Consider the following 12,572-nt stretch of genomic DNA (forward strand, 5'->3'; position numbering starts at 1 on the left):
TTAATGGGCTACACACTCAACTTTACCGGCACTTCCCCCTTTACCACAGTGTTGGCTCATCCAAAATCAGCGCGAAACAAGCATGCTCCACAAAAGTCTGATTCGAGCACTCCAGTTAATGAGGTAGGTGCCCAGCGTCCGACGGCTCTCTGCTTGAGATAGGGGGGGGGGGGGGGGGGGCGTGAACTGTCTGGGTGACAGGGGTGGATAAGGGGGTCAGTAATGCTTGGGGGGGGGGGGCATGTCTGTGGGGGCCAGGGGAAGGCATTAGTCAGCCCAGGAGGGATGTGGCAGGAGAGCCACATTCTATCATTGTTTTTTCTGCGCATGCGCAGCTGGAGGTGCCGATCGGAGCTGCAGGATTTCAGACATGTTAAGCCCCGCCCATTGGCTTGTGCGGCGCAATTCGGAATTGCTGATTTTTTTCAGACAGAGTGCATATGGGGGCGCCTGAGAACGGGTCTAAAAGTCGAAACTGGGATTGTTTCGGATCAGAGTTTCAAGTCTGCCCAGCACTTAGAATCAAAACGGTAAAATAGGGCCGTTAGTCTCTACAAGAATAGTGAGGTGGTCACTTCTAACAATATGGTCATTGACTGAGGCCTCTATAATAGGTAGTGTCACACTCAGTACATTCATGAAGATATTATGAAATTTTAAGTTATCTTTTTAAAAAAGTGAACAAAAGTTAAGATGGTTGTAGCATACAATGAAACTTTTGAATTTCAACTGCATAAACCATACAGCATGCAGCTAATACGTTTTTAAATATGGACCTGAGTGAAGGAACCTCAGCCACCTGTGAAATTCACAGATCTCATTTTTTAAGGATTTAAGACAGTCGGATCTGCAAACAACTCAGTTCCATGTTTCACCGGGGCAAAAGAAAGACGATGATACTCAATGGGAGCAAGATGAATGTGAAATGAACCATATCGACCTTTCATTATATCCAAACGCAACAACCCGCTAGGTGTGTAGTGGTGCTAGTGAATCAAACTCAGGATGTCAAAGGCCACAACCAGGATGTTTATCCAAATAACACACCATCTTATTTGGAAAATGACTCTGGACTTGTGACAAGTCACAATGGCAAGCCAGGCAGCCATGTTTGTTGTCTGCTTTTAAAACAGCAAGGTCTAGCTCTGCAGAGACAAAAATCAGCGGTAACTATCAAATTAGCTGCAGGCAACTTAAGCAGCCAAAGTAATACCTTGAGAGTGGGAGACAAAAGAGATAAAATAGTTGACAGTGGTGACTTTCACAGTCACTAGTACAGCATGATGGCCAGGTCAGCAGATCGTCTTCCAGCTGGTTACAGATGTCTCGCACCACCCAACACAAGGTTATGAGCCTCCTGTGCCAACATGCTGAGGAAGCTAATGCTTCTGCCTGTAGAACTTGTATGGTGGATATGGCCTCCTGGATGTTGCAGATCTCTACTGCTCTTCTCTCTTGTGCATCTATAATCTAGAAGTCTGCGGCCAGCAGATTGCTGTTGTTTTGGTTCTCCTCTGAGGTCCCAATCTATGGCAGCAAAGCAGCACGCATCCTGATGCAATAGATCAAACCTCAGAAGTGTAGAAGAAACCTCCATTTGTACAAAGTCACTTCTCAGCAAATGTACTGTGAACACACTTTCCTATTACCAGGTAAACAGTTGTGAATAATGAGTACGCACTGCCATTTTCTCCCTCAACTGATCACACCCTTGACGTATTCTATTCTGGCTTTGCTCTCAATGGAGGGGTTCAGGAAGTCCGGGAAACCCATGGACCTGGCTTTAAACCAAAAAAATGTCAACACTGCCCTAATTGAGCGATGAATACATTTACAATCAGCAATCATCATCTCCTGAGGGTTTGCATACATGTTTTGGGAATGAAACTTGGAAATCAACTGGTTGGAACTGGCTTCGCAAAGTGGTGTAAATTTCACCAGCTTCATCCCACCCTGCTCCTTCACATGGAAGTCCAGTCCAACAAGTTTCCTGAGCTCTTTATAAATAGAGAAAAAATATTTCACAGCATCAGAAAGTGGACCATATAAAGTGGAACTCTTACAATACAGCTTAACCTTAAGTAATCAATAATCAATTTTTATGGCTCACCTTTACTTGTATTCCGAGGTGGAAGTGGAGGAGCATCAGTTACAGAAGGAGGGGGGCTGGAGCTCAGTACAGCTCCATATGTTTCGTTGTGCAGCATACTTGGAATGAATGGTCGCTGTTTATCTTTCATAGAGTTGGTTGAATCTCTTGGCAGGATTGTAAGAGGAACTGGAGGTTGAAGCTGGTTTGCTCCTGATAGATATGATAATTGATAGAAACTGATAGGTCTATTGGGGCTGGATTGCTGAAAAGGATTGATTTGTTAAAATTTGTTAAGTTTAATTGGACACATTAATTCACATGGTATCATTGTCATTAAAAAAAAATGATGCATTATAATATTTGACATTTTCAGTAAGACAAATCATAATGGACAAGACATTAATTTTAATCTTCCACAGTAGGGAGATGGTAATGTAAAGCTGGGCTCTTAAAATGTTTGCCTGTGTTATGATTTGGTACGGTTTAATTTATAATAACATTAATATAGTTACTCCTGAGGAATCATAGTTGGAAAAGTACTCAGCAGACCAGCAAAGAAATTGCTTCAGCAGTATAATCCTAGATGTTGTCAAGGCATCTAAAATAAAGGTGTCCTTGACTGGAGAAGGTACCATGTTACATAATCATTGGTTTCCTTCAACAGTGGTGGATAAAATAGAGAAATACAAGTAACAGAAATACAAGAAACATTGTATTGGGAAAAGGAGGATACAGAGAAAAAAGGATATAGAAAAAAAGAACGAGGAAAGAAAGAGAAAACAGCGACAGAAAGGGTTAGAGAGACAGAAAATCTAGCATTTATATGGCACCTTAGGTATTAAAGATATAATTAGCAGTAAGAGCTAGTAACTGTTGATTAGATTTGCTGAGTGATTTGATGAGTTTGGGTTAAACTGGAAGTAGTCAAAGAATAGTCAGACAGAGGATCAGAGCTCAGAAATTAAACACCTCAGTGGGCAAGTTATCAACTACTGCAGAGCAAGCAATTTCATCAAAAATAGATGCAAGTAAATTGTCAGTGCAGGCATGTCATATTATGAACTTTCAGTCAATATTTTTAAAACATTGGACATGGACTGCAGCAGTTCAAGATGATGGCCCACCACCACCTTCTCAAGGGCAATTAGGGATGGGAATAAAACTGCAATCTTACAGCCATTTGTGGAATCCACAGATCTCAATTTTTAAAAATGACCAAATGCCTAAAGACTATGAAATTTGCAGACTGCCTGTCTCCATGTTTCATACTAGACAAAAGGGAAATCGAAACTCAATGGCCATATCAACTTCTCATTGTACCATGATGGTTCCCACCCCCCACCCTTTCATTCAAACTCGACTGGTTGGACCCGAGAACCACCCTTAAGATATTTGACGACAAGAAACCTTGCAACCTGCAAGACCCTCACTTCAATCTTAAATCATTAATCTTTTTAAATTACAGGCTCGTAGGAGACTGGAAATGTAAACGTAATTGAGAGACTGAATTAGTTGTCGTCTGTAAAATTATATTATCTTTATCTGTATCTCATCTTTGTGGGCTTGTGTATGTACCCACGTATGGGAGATAGAGACTGAATGTGCGATATTGCATCAATTCAGTTAAGTTTGTGAGAATAAATAATTATTTACTTTAAACTCATGAAAGCTTTCTGCTGAATTATTTAATTAGAATACATACTCCAAGAATAAGTAAGACACATCTCTTTCCATATAAAACACACAGATCACAAGCAGAAAGAGAGCACAAATATTTTGTCACGGACAGAATATATGACAAATGATTCATTGAAGTATCACAAGGTAGAATTCTAGAAATTTGTGAACAGCTTACAAAACCAGCTATGCAGAAATCATACTGGTCATCATGTTTTGGCACAAACTGAATATTTTGTAAATGAATAGCAACTTACATAACTTAGGTGATGCAAAAATGAAAGAGGAACGACTCTAGCGGTTAGACTTGGAACTCATTCCCAAGCATGAAAGATTAATGAGAATAAAATTAAAGGCAGCTGGAAGTAAATTCAGAGCACGTGTCTCAAAATCTCAGGTTGTATCACAATCTGATTACAGGAAACCTGGATCACTACATTCAAGCTCCAAACATTGACAAGTAGCAGCTCACTGCTAGTCAACACCAGAGTGAAATATAATGGACCGATCCGTAAACCGAATTGAACATGATAATTAGGATTCAACATCGAAACATGGAGATAATCTGATTAATTGCCATTTCCAATTATGAGACTGTGTTGAAAAAATGCCAACATAGCAAAGAAATTATAGTAACAGAATTTTTGACTGAACACTAAATTCCTACCTTGTCTTCAATATCATCATCACTTTCATCCAGATCTTCATGATGCAATCTCCATTCGTATTCCACATGGACATGAGCATTAAACTTGCCTGATAATGACTGTATAAGCTACAAAAGAGAATTACCATTTATTTTAAAACAAAACATAAATGTAAGTGGAGATATTATAATAATTTTAGAATGTTTAAGAATATATAAATATCGGACATACCACCTCCTCACACTGTGTGTGCTTTAAGCGTTTTGCAATGTCAAGTGGAGTTTCCCCTCCTTCATTGGCTGAAAATAAAATCATAATTTCTTAAAATTCATGGGAGCGATTCTCCCCAAAAAATTCTAAGTGTCAAATTCGTGTAAAAAGAAGAGTAAATCCTGCTTTTTTTTTGCAGCAGGTGTTTCAAAATAAATCTCCCACACTCTGTGCACTGCAGAGTGCATTAGCGTGAATCATTCCAAAAATCAGTGGGTGAGGCCTATTCCTGCTGGAGAGGCCAACAGCATAGCGGAGTAGGGCCACTGCGCATGTGGCAATCTGTCAGAGTCGTGATTGGTGCACGCGGAATGGCCCTTGTCCGCTGACCTCTCCATTGCTGATCAGCTCGATCACTGGACAGCCACCTAACTCCGCATCGTTCGCTGCGCAACCCCCCCCACCAGTGTCCTGATTGCTGGCCCCCTGGATGTGCCCAGGCCCAGCCCTGATGCCCCCGTCACCCCCTCCCACCGGCAGTCCTGACCCCCTCACATACTGATGGTCAGCCCAGCACACTGGCCTTCCCTTCCCCCCCCCCCCCCCCGTCACTCAGCCCAAGTGGCAGCGAGACCCCCCCCCACCCCCACTAATGGGATAGTCCTGAGGCCCTATCCATTAGGCCCAACCCCCTTGACACTGCCCCATGCACATTAGCACTTTGCCCATTGAGCAGTGCCTGGGGCCCAGGCTGGGGGGGGCCTCGATTGCCCCCCCACCTTCACTCCAGCAGAGTTGGACTGCCAGCTCCCCACAAATGGGAGCTATATAAACCGCGCTGAAGTGAAATATTCCTGGTTTTGGGGATCCCGGGCTCGCTAATGATATTTAAATAGTATTAGAATGAGCTTTTGCATAAATTATTTATCTCCATGGCTCCCCACCAGAAATCAGCGCAGAACTGACAGCGCCGGAAATCTGGTGCTGGGAGACGTGCTGAGGCTGCGGTGCCTAGCGTGGAATACGTTAAATGGCCTCCGCTTGAGTCTCCTGGCCCACTGCACTACAAAAGCAGCGCAGCAGGATGGGAAAATCCCCCCTGCCCCATTTGTTTTAGTTACATATAGGTACTTTCTCAAATTAACTGATATAGACAAAACACTTGTAATTCAGTTTTCAGAACTTCAGCCACAAGAGAACTTTAGTTTCAGATTTGGTAAATGCTGCATGGTAAGCTGAAAACTAAGCAACATTAACGTATGAACAACTGAAATCTGGATTAAACTCTTCAATTCAATTTATTAAAGAGAACTGCATAAATGTGTCTTCATAATTTGGACTCACTGAACCCATGATTACATGGAAACACCGTACTTCGTTCAGATCAGGGTTTTGAAACTGAATATGCATTGGCAACTTTTGCTTTATGCACTTATGCTGGGATTTTAATATGTTGCATTTGCAGAAACCACACAAGAGTTGCAATTTGATGTTTCCTTTAATATATTTATGGCTTCACAAACTGATATGGAACTACCTTTATACTGTTAGCTCCCAAGTTGGGCTATTTTTGTATTGCTATATTCTCATAAGCAAATTCAATATAACAAATAAAAAGAGACATACATGCATTTTTGAGGAACGCTTTGGGGAGGAATGCAGCTACAAACATGCAACAGATAGACTTCTGTTTTAAAATTGGCTTCAGACTGGTACTGTACTTCATGATGTGTATGACCAAATCGTAGCAAAGTGCAAGCTCATTCAGACCATCATGCCTGTGTCAGTTCAACTGAAGCTATCCCTGTCACTCATTTCCCTAGTCTCATTTGCAACCTTTTATATTTTCCCCTTTTAACTACTTACACAATTCTATTTTAAATGATGTTATAGTCTCTGCCACAATAGCTACTTGTGATGATATATTCTCTGCTCTAATAAACGGCTGTCAAAAAATAACTTCTCCTTCATTCTTCTAGTGATAAATCTACAATCTACATACCAATTATTAGGAACATTCTTGCACAAGGGCAGCACAGTGGCTAGCACTGCTACCTCACAGCTTTAGGAACCTGGGTTCGATTCCGGCCTTGGGTGACTATCTGCATGGAGATTGCACACTCTCCCCGTGTCTGCGTGGGTTTCCTCCAGGTGCTCCGGTTTCCTCCCACCGTCCAAAGATATGCAGGTTGGATGCATTGGCCATGGTAAATGCACAGGGTTATGGGAATATTTTGAGGGATTGGGCCAGGGTAAAAATGCTCTCTTGGTGCAGACTCAATGGATTGAATGGCCTCCTTCTGCACTAAAAGGATTCTATGGAAACAATGGTTGCCTTCCATAATTCTTAGATTTCCCTGTTCCAATTAAAAAGCTTAAATATTGGCAACTCTTTCTTCATAACTTTAATTATGTATCTAAGCAATCAGATTGAATAGTATTATTTTAATGCAAATTCATAAATGAAAAGTGTACTTAAATCAGCATGACCATTCAGAATCTGTTTCATGCAAATAATCTTTGATCTACATGTAATACAGTCCATGATCGATTGAGCCCAACTTTAATGCACAGAAGTATTTGTAAGTTTTTTGTTTCCTTGATTTTCACTGGCCTCATTTTTCTTTTCTAATTCTGAAAAACGGCATCTATCTAAAACATTTATTTTTTTCCTCTTTTCAGATCTTGAAATAACGTTTGCAACATTTTTGTTTTTTATATATGGACTTCAAATCATACCCTCATCAGAGAAGGGATTTTCCAATATTAAATGAAACATGATTTTGAAGTAACATACCTATTTCAATGGAGGCTTTTCCCCTCAAAAGCAACTTGAGACACTCCACATTATCATTCAGACAGCAGTAATGCAATGCTGTACTGCCTTTGGTAGTCTGTTTATCAAGATTTCCACTGTTGGACCAAACATTAACAAATTCATATATAGGATTACATTTCAAAAGATGATATTCAACCACTTGAGGCACCTACAAGCTTGGCCTGCATTGATGGCAATTTCCTTCTAATAATATAAAACAAGCGTTTAAAATAATGCTTGTATCATCAGCAAGAATGCTTCCAGTTCACAACCCCCATTCTCATCCAGGAATGTTTTAGACCAGATATGCTGATTAGTCAAAGATACAAATCATGAGTAAGACTGACACTATGTTGCCTGTACACACAGATGGGTAGTGATCAAGATAACAGATAAGCAAGTTAGTGCATTAATTTTCTGCAGACCTTAGTCCCATTAGCCTCATCATCATACTAGTTTTAACATTTCATAACGAAGTGCTGACCTGTTCTGTACTAAAAAGTCAACTACATGGAGTGATGTTCTGTCCACCAATCTTACAGCAAGATGTAGTGCAGTTTCTCCTTGTTCCTAGAAGCATATACAAAAAAACAAATTATCTGCAAAAGTATTTAAATATAAAAATAAAATCAAATGAGCTTTTGCAACATTATGAAACACTGGTTAATCTATGAACTTGTATCAACTAAGAAACTAGAGTAACACATTTTACTATGCATGCAGATTCACCGTTAATGATTTTTAAAATCACCACTAATTGTACTTAGAGCAAGAACCTAGTTTTGTGCAACTTAGGTTGTGATTTGCCAAAAATTAACTACCTTTTGATGATTTACCACGTACACAAATCAGACTGTGGCTTCATAATTGAAGCACAGACTCATACGGGTTTCAATGTTCAGTAAATTAATTCTGTTCACGTGCTGACTAAGGAATTGATTACAAATTCTGACTAGTTACATGTGACACAGTACACCTTCATTGTCAGCATGATTTCATTACGATGGTTGATTTAAAGACCTAAGACCTTCAGAATGAATAAAAATAAAATCTACTCTTACATCTGTGACAAGTCATTTTTCTTGCCACTTGCAAAGTATGTCACACTTAACTGATTTTCCCATATATCACAGTCGTAAATGGAAACTATTCAGAAAGGAATAGGAAAATAGAAAGCAGTCATTCTTTGCTGGCTGTTGCCGGACTTGGTCAATTGGTATCACCACTTGGACTCCTATAATTTAGAACAACCTCAAAACCAGATGGGGGTGTACAAGGAACATCTGATTTAGGGTCGTGTGTCTTACAGCATCAGAAGTAACCTCTAATTGACTCCAAAGTGCCTTTTTAATAGCACTTCTCTATACTTAGTTGATAGTAGCCCAAGAGGTTTAGGGGAGATGAAGTCACAGTTTCACCATAACAACTAATCATGACAATCTTACTGTAGTCACAAGCGATCTCAGAGGAATACTATAAGAGATCAGTCAAAAATAATTTATCCAGGTGAGTCAGACTGGAACACAGCCCCCAGTTTAAATAGCTGTTCATGATTCTCTTTCAGCATTGGATCTCTTTCCCTTAGTATTTTTCTTTACATGACTCCATATTTTCCTCCGAACTCAACCATTTCAAATTTCTCACATAGGTAAGCATATCCTCTAACTTTTTTTAAAGAAAGCTGAAAACAAATCTTACATGTCCATTTGCCAAAGGAATTGGGTCAGTGAGATCTACACCATCAGCATACACCTGAATTAATGCGAAGATGTCCCTTGACTTGATTGCATCACATAGACAGCTAAGTTTGGCTGCATTGTCAGTACACTTTTTTCTTGAGTATTTCCGTTCTATGTATTTAGCAGTGATGTAGTCCTTCCGTGCAACCCTACAAAAGAAGAATTTTTTCCCACGTCTAAACCTTCTTTGATATCAGTACAAGAAATATTATTTATTAATTTAATAAATCCATTTATTAAATATGGAATAATTATGTCAAACAAAACTCCCATATAAACCAGCATTCAAGTTGGACTTGTCGTCATTTGCACTGACAATAAAGGTGCTCTTTTAAAAAATTAGGAGTAACCATTTGAGACATGCAACATATGTCACAATAACAACTTGCATTTACTTAGTGACTTTAATGAAGTAAAAATATCCTAAGGTGCTTCATAGGAATATTATCAGACGAAGTTTAAAAACAAGGAACAGAGAGATATTAGGACAGGTGACCAAAAGCTTGGTCAAAAAGGTAGATTTTGAGGAGTGACCTAAAGGAGAACAAGGTAGAGAAGTGAAAAGAATTAGGAAGGGGATTATAGAGTTTAAGGCCCATGCAGCTGAACAAGCGGCCACTGAAAGTGCAGCAATAAATATTGCAGATACACAAGGCCATTGATGTACTGTATTAGGGACTCAACGCAAGCACAAAGGAGGAGGAGATTATCCATTTTTATCCCAAATAGTTTTAGAAAAAGAAAACAAAATGTTACTGGTTTAGGAGATAAAGATGGGGTGATGTTAAACTAGTTTCATTATAAGTAACCTATTTAAACAAAGAGGAAATCAGAAAATATGTAAAAATGAACAATGCTTATCAAGAGAAAAAGAGCATTTGGGAAACTACTCAAAATGCAAAACACAGAGCATAAATGCAAAGCTCTGATAGTTTAGAAAACACAACTTTCTCCAGAAGCAACTTTAGAATCAAAAAGGAAGATTACATTTAACATGGAGACAAATTAAGTTATTCAAAAAATCTCATGAAATCATTTTCAGAACAACAAATTATACAATCCCTTTGAGCCCAGATTTTTTTATTGCAACATTCAAGCTTTTATTGTAACTCTACTTGGAAACCTCAATTCTGAAGCTAATAAATGACCCATCAATATTAATTCTGAATTCAATACTACCGGTAATCCCGTATAGAAAAATTCTTTGGCACCCTTTGTTTATTTGCCTCATGCAATAAGGAGCAATAACAAGGTCAACTTCATTTATAATTTAGTAGGGAAAGCAGGATGTGAAGCCCGATTTCCAATTCTCCCCCACCTTCCACACTAAGACAATCATGTCCATAACACAATCCGAATTTGCAGAGGAGTCAAAATAAGCAAAAGCAGCAAAAAGATTTTAAAGAATAAGATATCACTCTCAAATGATGCAGACTATTGAGTTATCCATTCTTATTATTTGTAGGGTTAGTCAATTTGGGGAAAAAAGACCGAACAAACTTTGCAATAATAACGCACTCTTGAAAAAAGTATAAAAGGAAAACTGATGTCTTCCCAGACTCAAATGTGCTTCTTCTCATAAACTGCAAAATTGTGTATACTTACATGTCACTATTGGGATTTGGTTTAGCAGTTTCATCCAAAGGCAAACTAGCTTCCATGATCTCATTCAATGCTGCATTCCCAATGTTCTTGGCTAGCTATCAAAAATAACATTTCTCCCATTAGATTTTGATGCATTTAGCCAACCTATTATTATATATGAATATTAAAAGTGCTGAATGGTTTGCAAGATTTCATCTCAAAATGCATTGCTGAATGGATAGACCTTGTTTCAAAATGCGCTGAATTTCCATTGGGCTCAGCCTGTTGGAAAAAACACTAAACAAAGCACAAAGAAAATTACAGCACAGGAACAGGCCCTTCGGCCCTCCAAGCCTGCATCGACCATGCTGCCCGATTGAACCAAAACCCCCTACCCTTCCGGGGATCATATCCCTCTATTCCCATCCTATTCATGTACTTGTCAAGATGCCCCTTAAAAGTCACTACTGTATCCACTTCCACTACCTCCCCCAGCAACAAGTTCCAGGCACCCACTACTCTGTGTAAAAAATCTGCCTCGTACATCTCCTTTAAACCTTGCCCCTCGCATCTTAAACCTATGCCTCCTAGTAATTGACTCTTCCACTCTGGGAAAAAGCTTCTGACTATCCACTCTGTCCACGCCTCTCAATCTTGTAGACTTTTATCAGGTTTCCTCTCAACCTCCATCGCTCCACTGAGAACAAATGCAGGTTTGACAAACCTGTCACATAAACCTGCAGTACCAGTTAAACCTTTTAGGTGGAATTGTAAGTAGATTATTTCCATTTTAAATATATTACCATGATGTTTGGTAGAAAAGCAATAGTGTATTCTTGATACGTGGGCATCAGTGATAATGTTAGCATTTAATGCCCATCTATAGTTGCCCTGAGCATATGATGGTGGGTCACCTTTTTGAACCACATAGTAAGGGTGTTTATTCTTTGTAGTTTTTCATACGATTGCCCAGCTATGCCATTTCAGAGAAGGTTCTGTGAATTAATGGTACCCAAGAGGCAAAATACTTGTCCAAACTGAGGTTTTTTAGCCTCCACAGGTAAGCTCATCTGAGATTTCAAAGAACTATGAACCTATTAGCGTTGACTGGTAACCAGTCTAGAGCAGCCATTCATGATCATGATGTACCACATCACCTCGACAAGTTGGTTAGTTACTGACATTATTCCACATCACCAAGGGGGGGGGGGGGGGTGTCATGTTCTAGGGAGCTACAATGGGCAATATATCATATCCATGATCCAGTACATCACATGGACCAAAGGCAGGATTTTGATTATAGTCTCTAGATACAGATCTGCAGTGTTAAACTGTGCTCCATGATAAAAATGGCTCCTTAAAGCCAGAATTCCTCTTGTTTGTTGATAAAAGACCAGTTTTGTCATTCTCTTGATCGCTATATATCAATTAATCAAATAATGGATTTGAAAGTTCCTCTTGGTGACTTTAATGTCATCTCAGGATATAATAGGCTGTCACAAGACAAAATTCTGTAGACTCATGGGAGTGAAATCCTAAATTATAACAATGATTGCTTCCTTGCACTCCAAGAAGCAGAAAAAAAAAATCTGATGTCAGTAAACTGGGTGACTTTAACGTTAATTTTTCATATTGGCAACCTGATGAAGGAGCAGCGCTCCGAAAGCTCATGATTTCCAAATAAACCTGTTGGACTTTAACCCGGTGTTGTGAGACTTCTTACTGTGTGCTGTCCTTGGTAGAATTCATGGCAGGGCATGACCACTGAATTCAGTGTTTCATCATGAGAGGAAGTTGCTAAGCTA

The 12,572-nt window shown here is 39.4% G+C and overlaps 1 protein-coding gene across 4 annotated transcripts in view; it reads right to left on the minus strand.

Moving 5' to 3' along the window:
* Window positions 1-12,572, minus strand: part of asap2a (ArfGAP with SH3 domain, ankyrin repeat and PH domain 2a) — a 164,836-nt gene that overhangs the window by 16,325 nt on the left and 135,939 nt on the right. For 2 of the 4 annotated variants that reach the window (XM_078213169.1, XM_078213167.1), the window contains exons 16-22: window positions 10,789-10,883; window positions 9,143-9,332; window positions 7,929-8,014; window positions 7,424-7,539; window positions 4,651-4,715; window positions 4,437-4,544; window positions 2,111-2,354 (exon numbers count right to left, since the gene is read on the minus strand). In XM_078213169.1, coding sequence (XP_078069295.1) covers window positions 2,111-2,354; window positions 4,437-4,544; window positions 4,651-4,715; window positions 7,424-7,539; window positions 7,929-8,014; window positions 9,143-9,332; window positions 10,789-10,883 — 904 coding nt within the window. Of the gene's footprint in view, window positions 1-2,110; window positions 2,355-4,436; window positions 4,545-4,647; window positions 4,716-7,423; window positions 7,540-7,928; window positions 8,015-9,142; window positions 9,333-10,788; window positions 10,884-12,572 lie in introns of all 4 variants that reach the window. The other 2 variants (XM_078213168.1, XM_078213166.1) reach the window with 1 other exon arrangement.

Source organism: Mustelus asterias, chromosome 5 (assembly GCF_964213995.1).
Source record: "Mustelus asterias chromosome 5, sMusAst1.hap1.1, whole genome shotgun sequence".
Taxonomy (NCBI): Eukaryota; Metazoa; Chordata; class Chondrichthyes; order Carcharhiniformes; family Triakidae; genus Mustelus; species Mustelus asterias.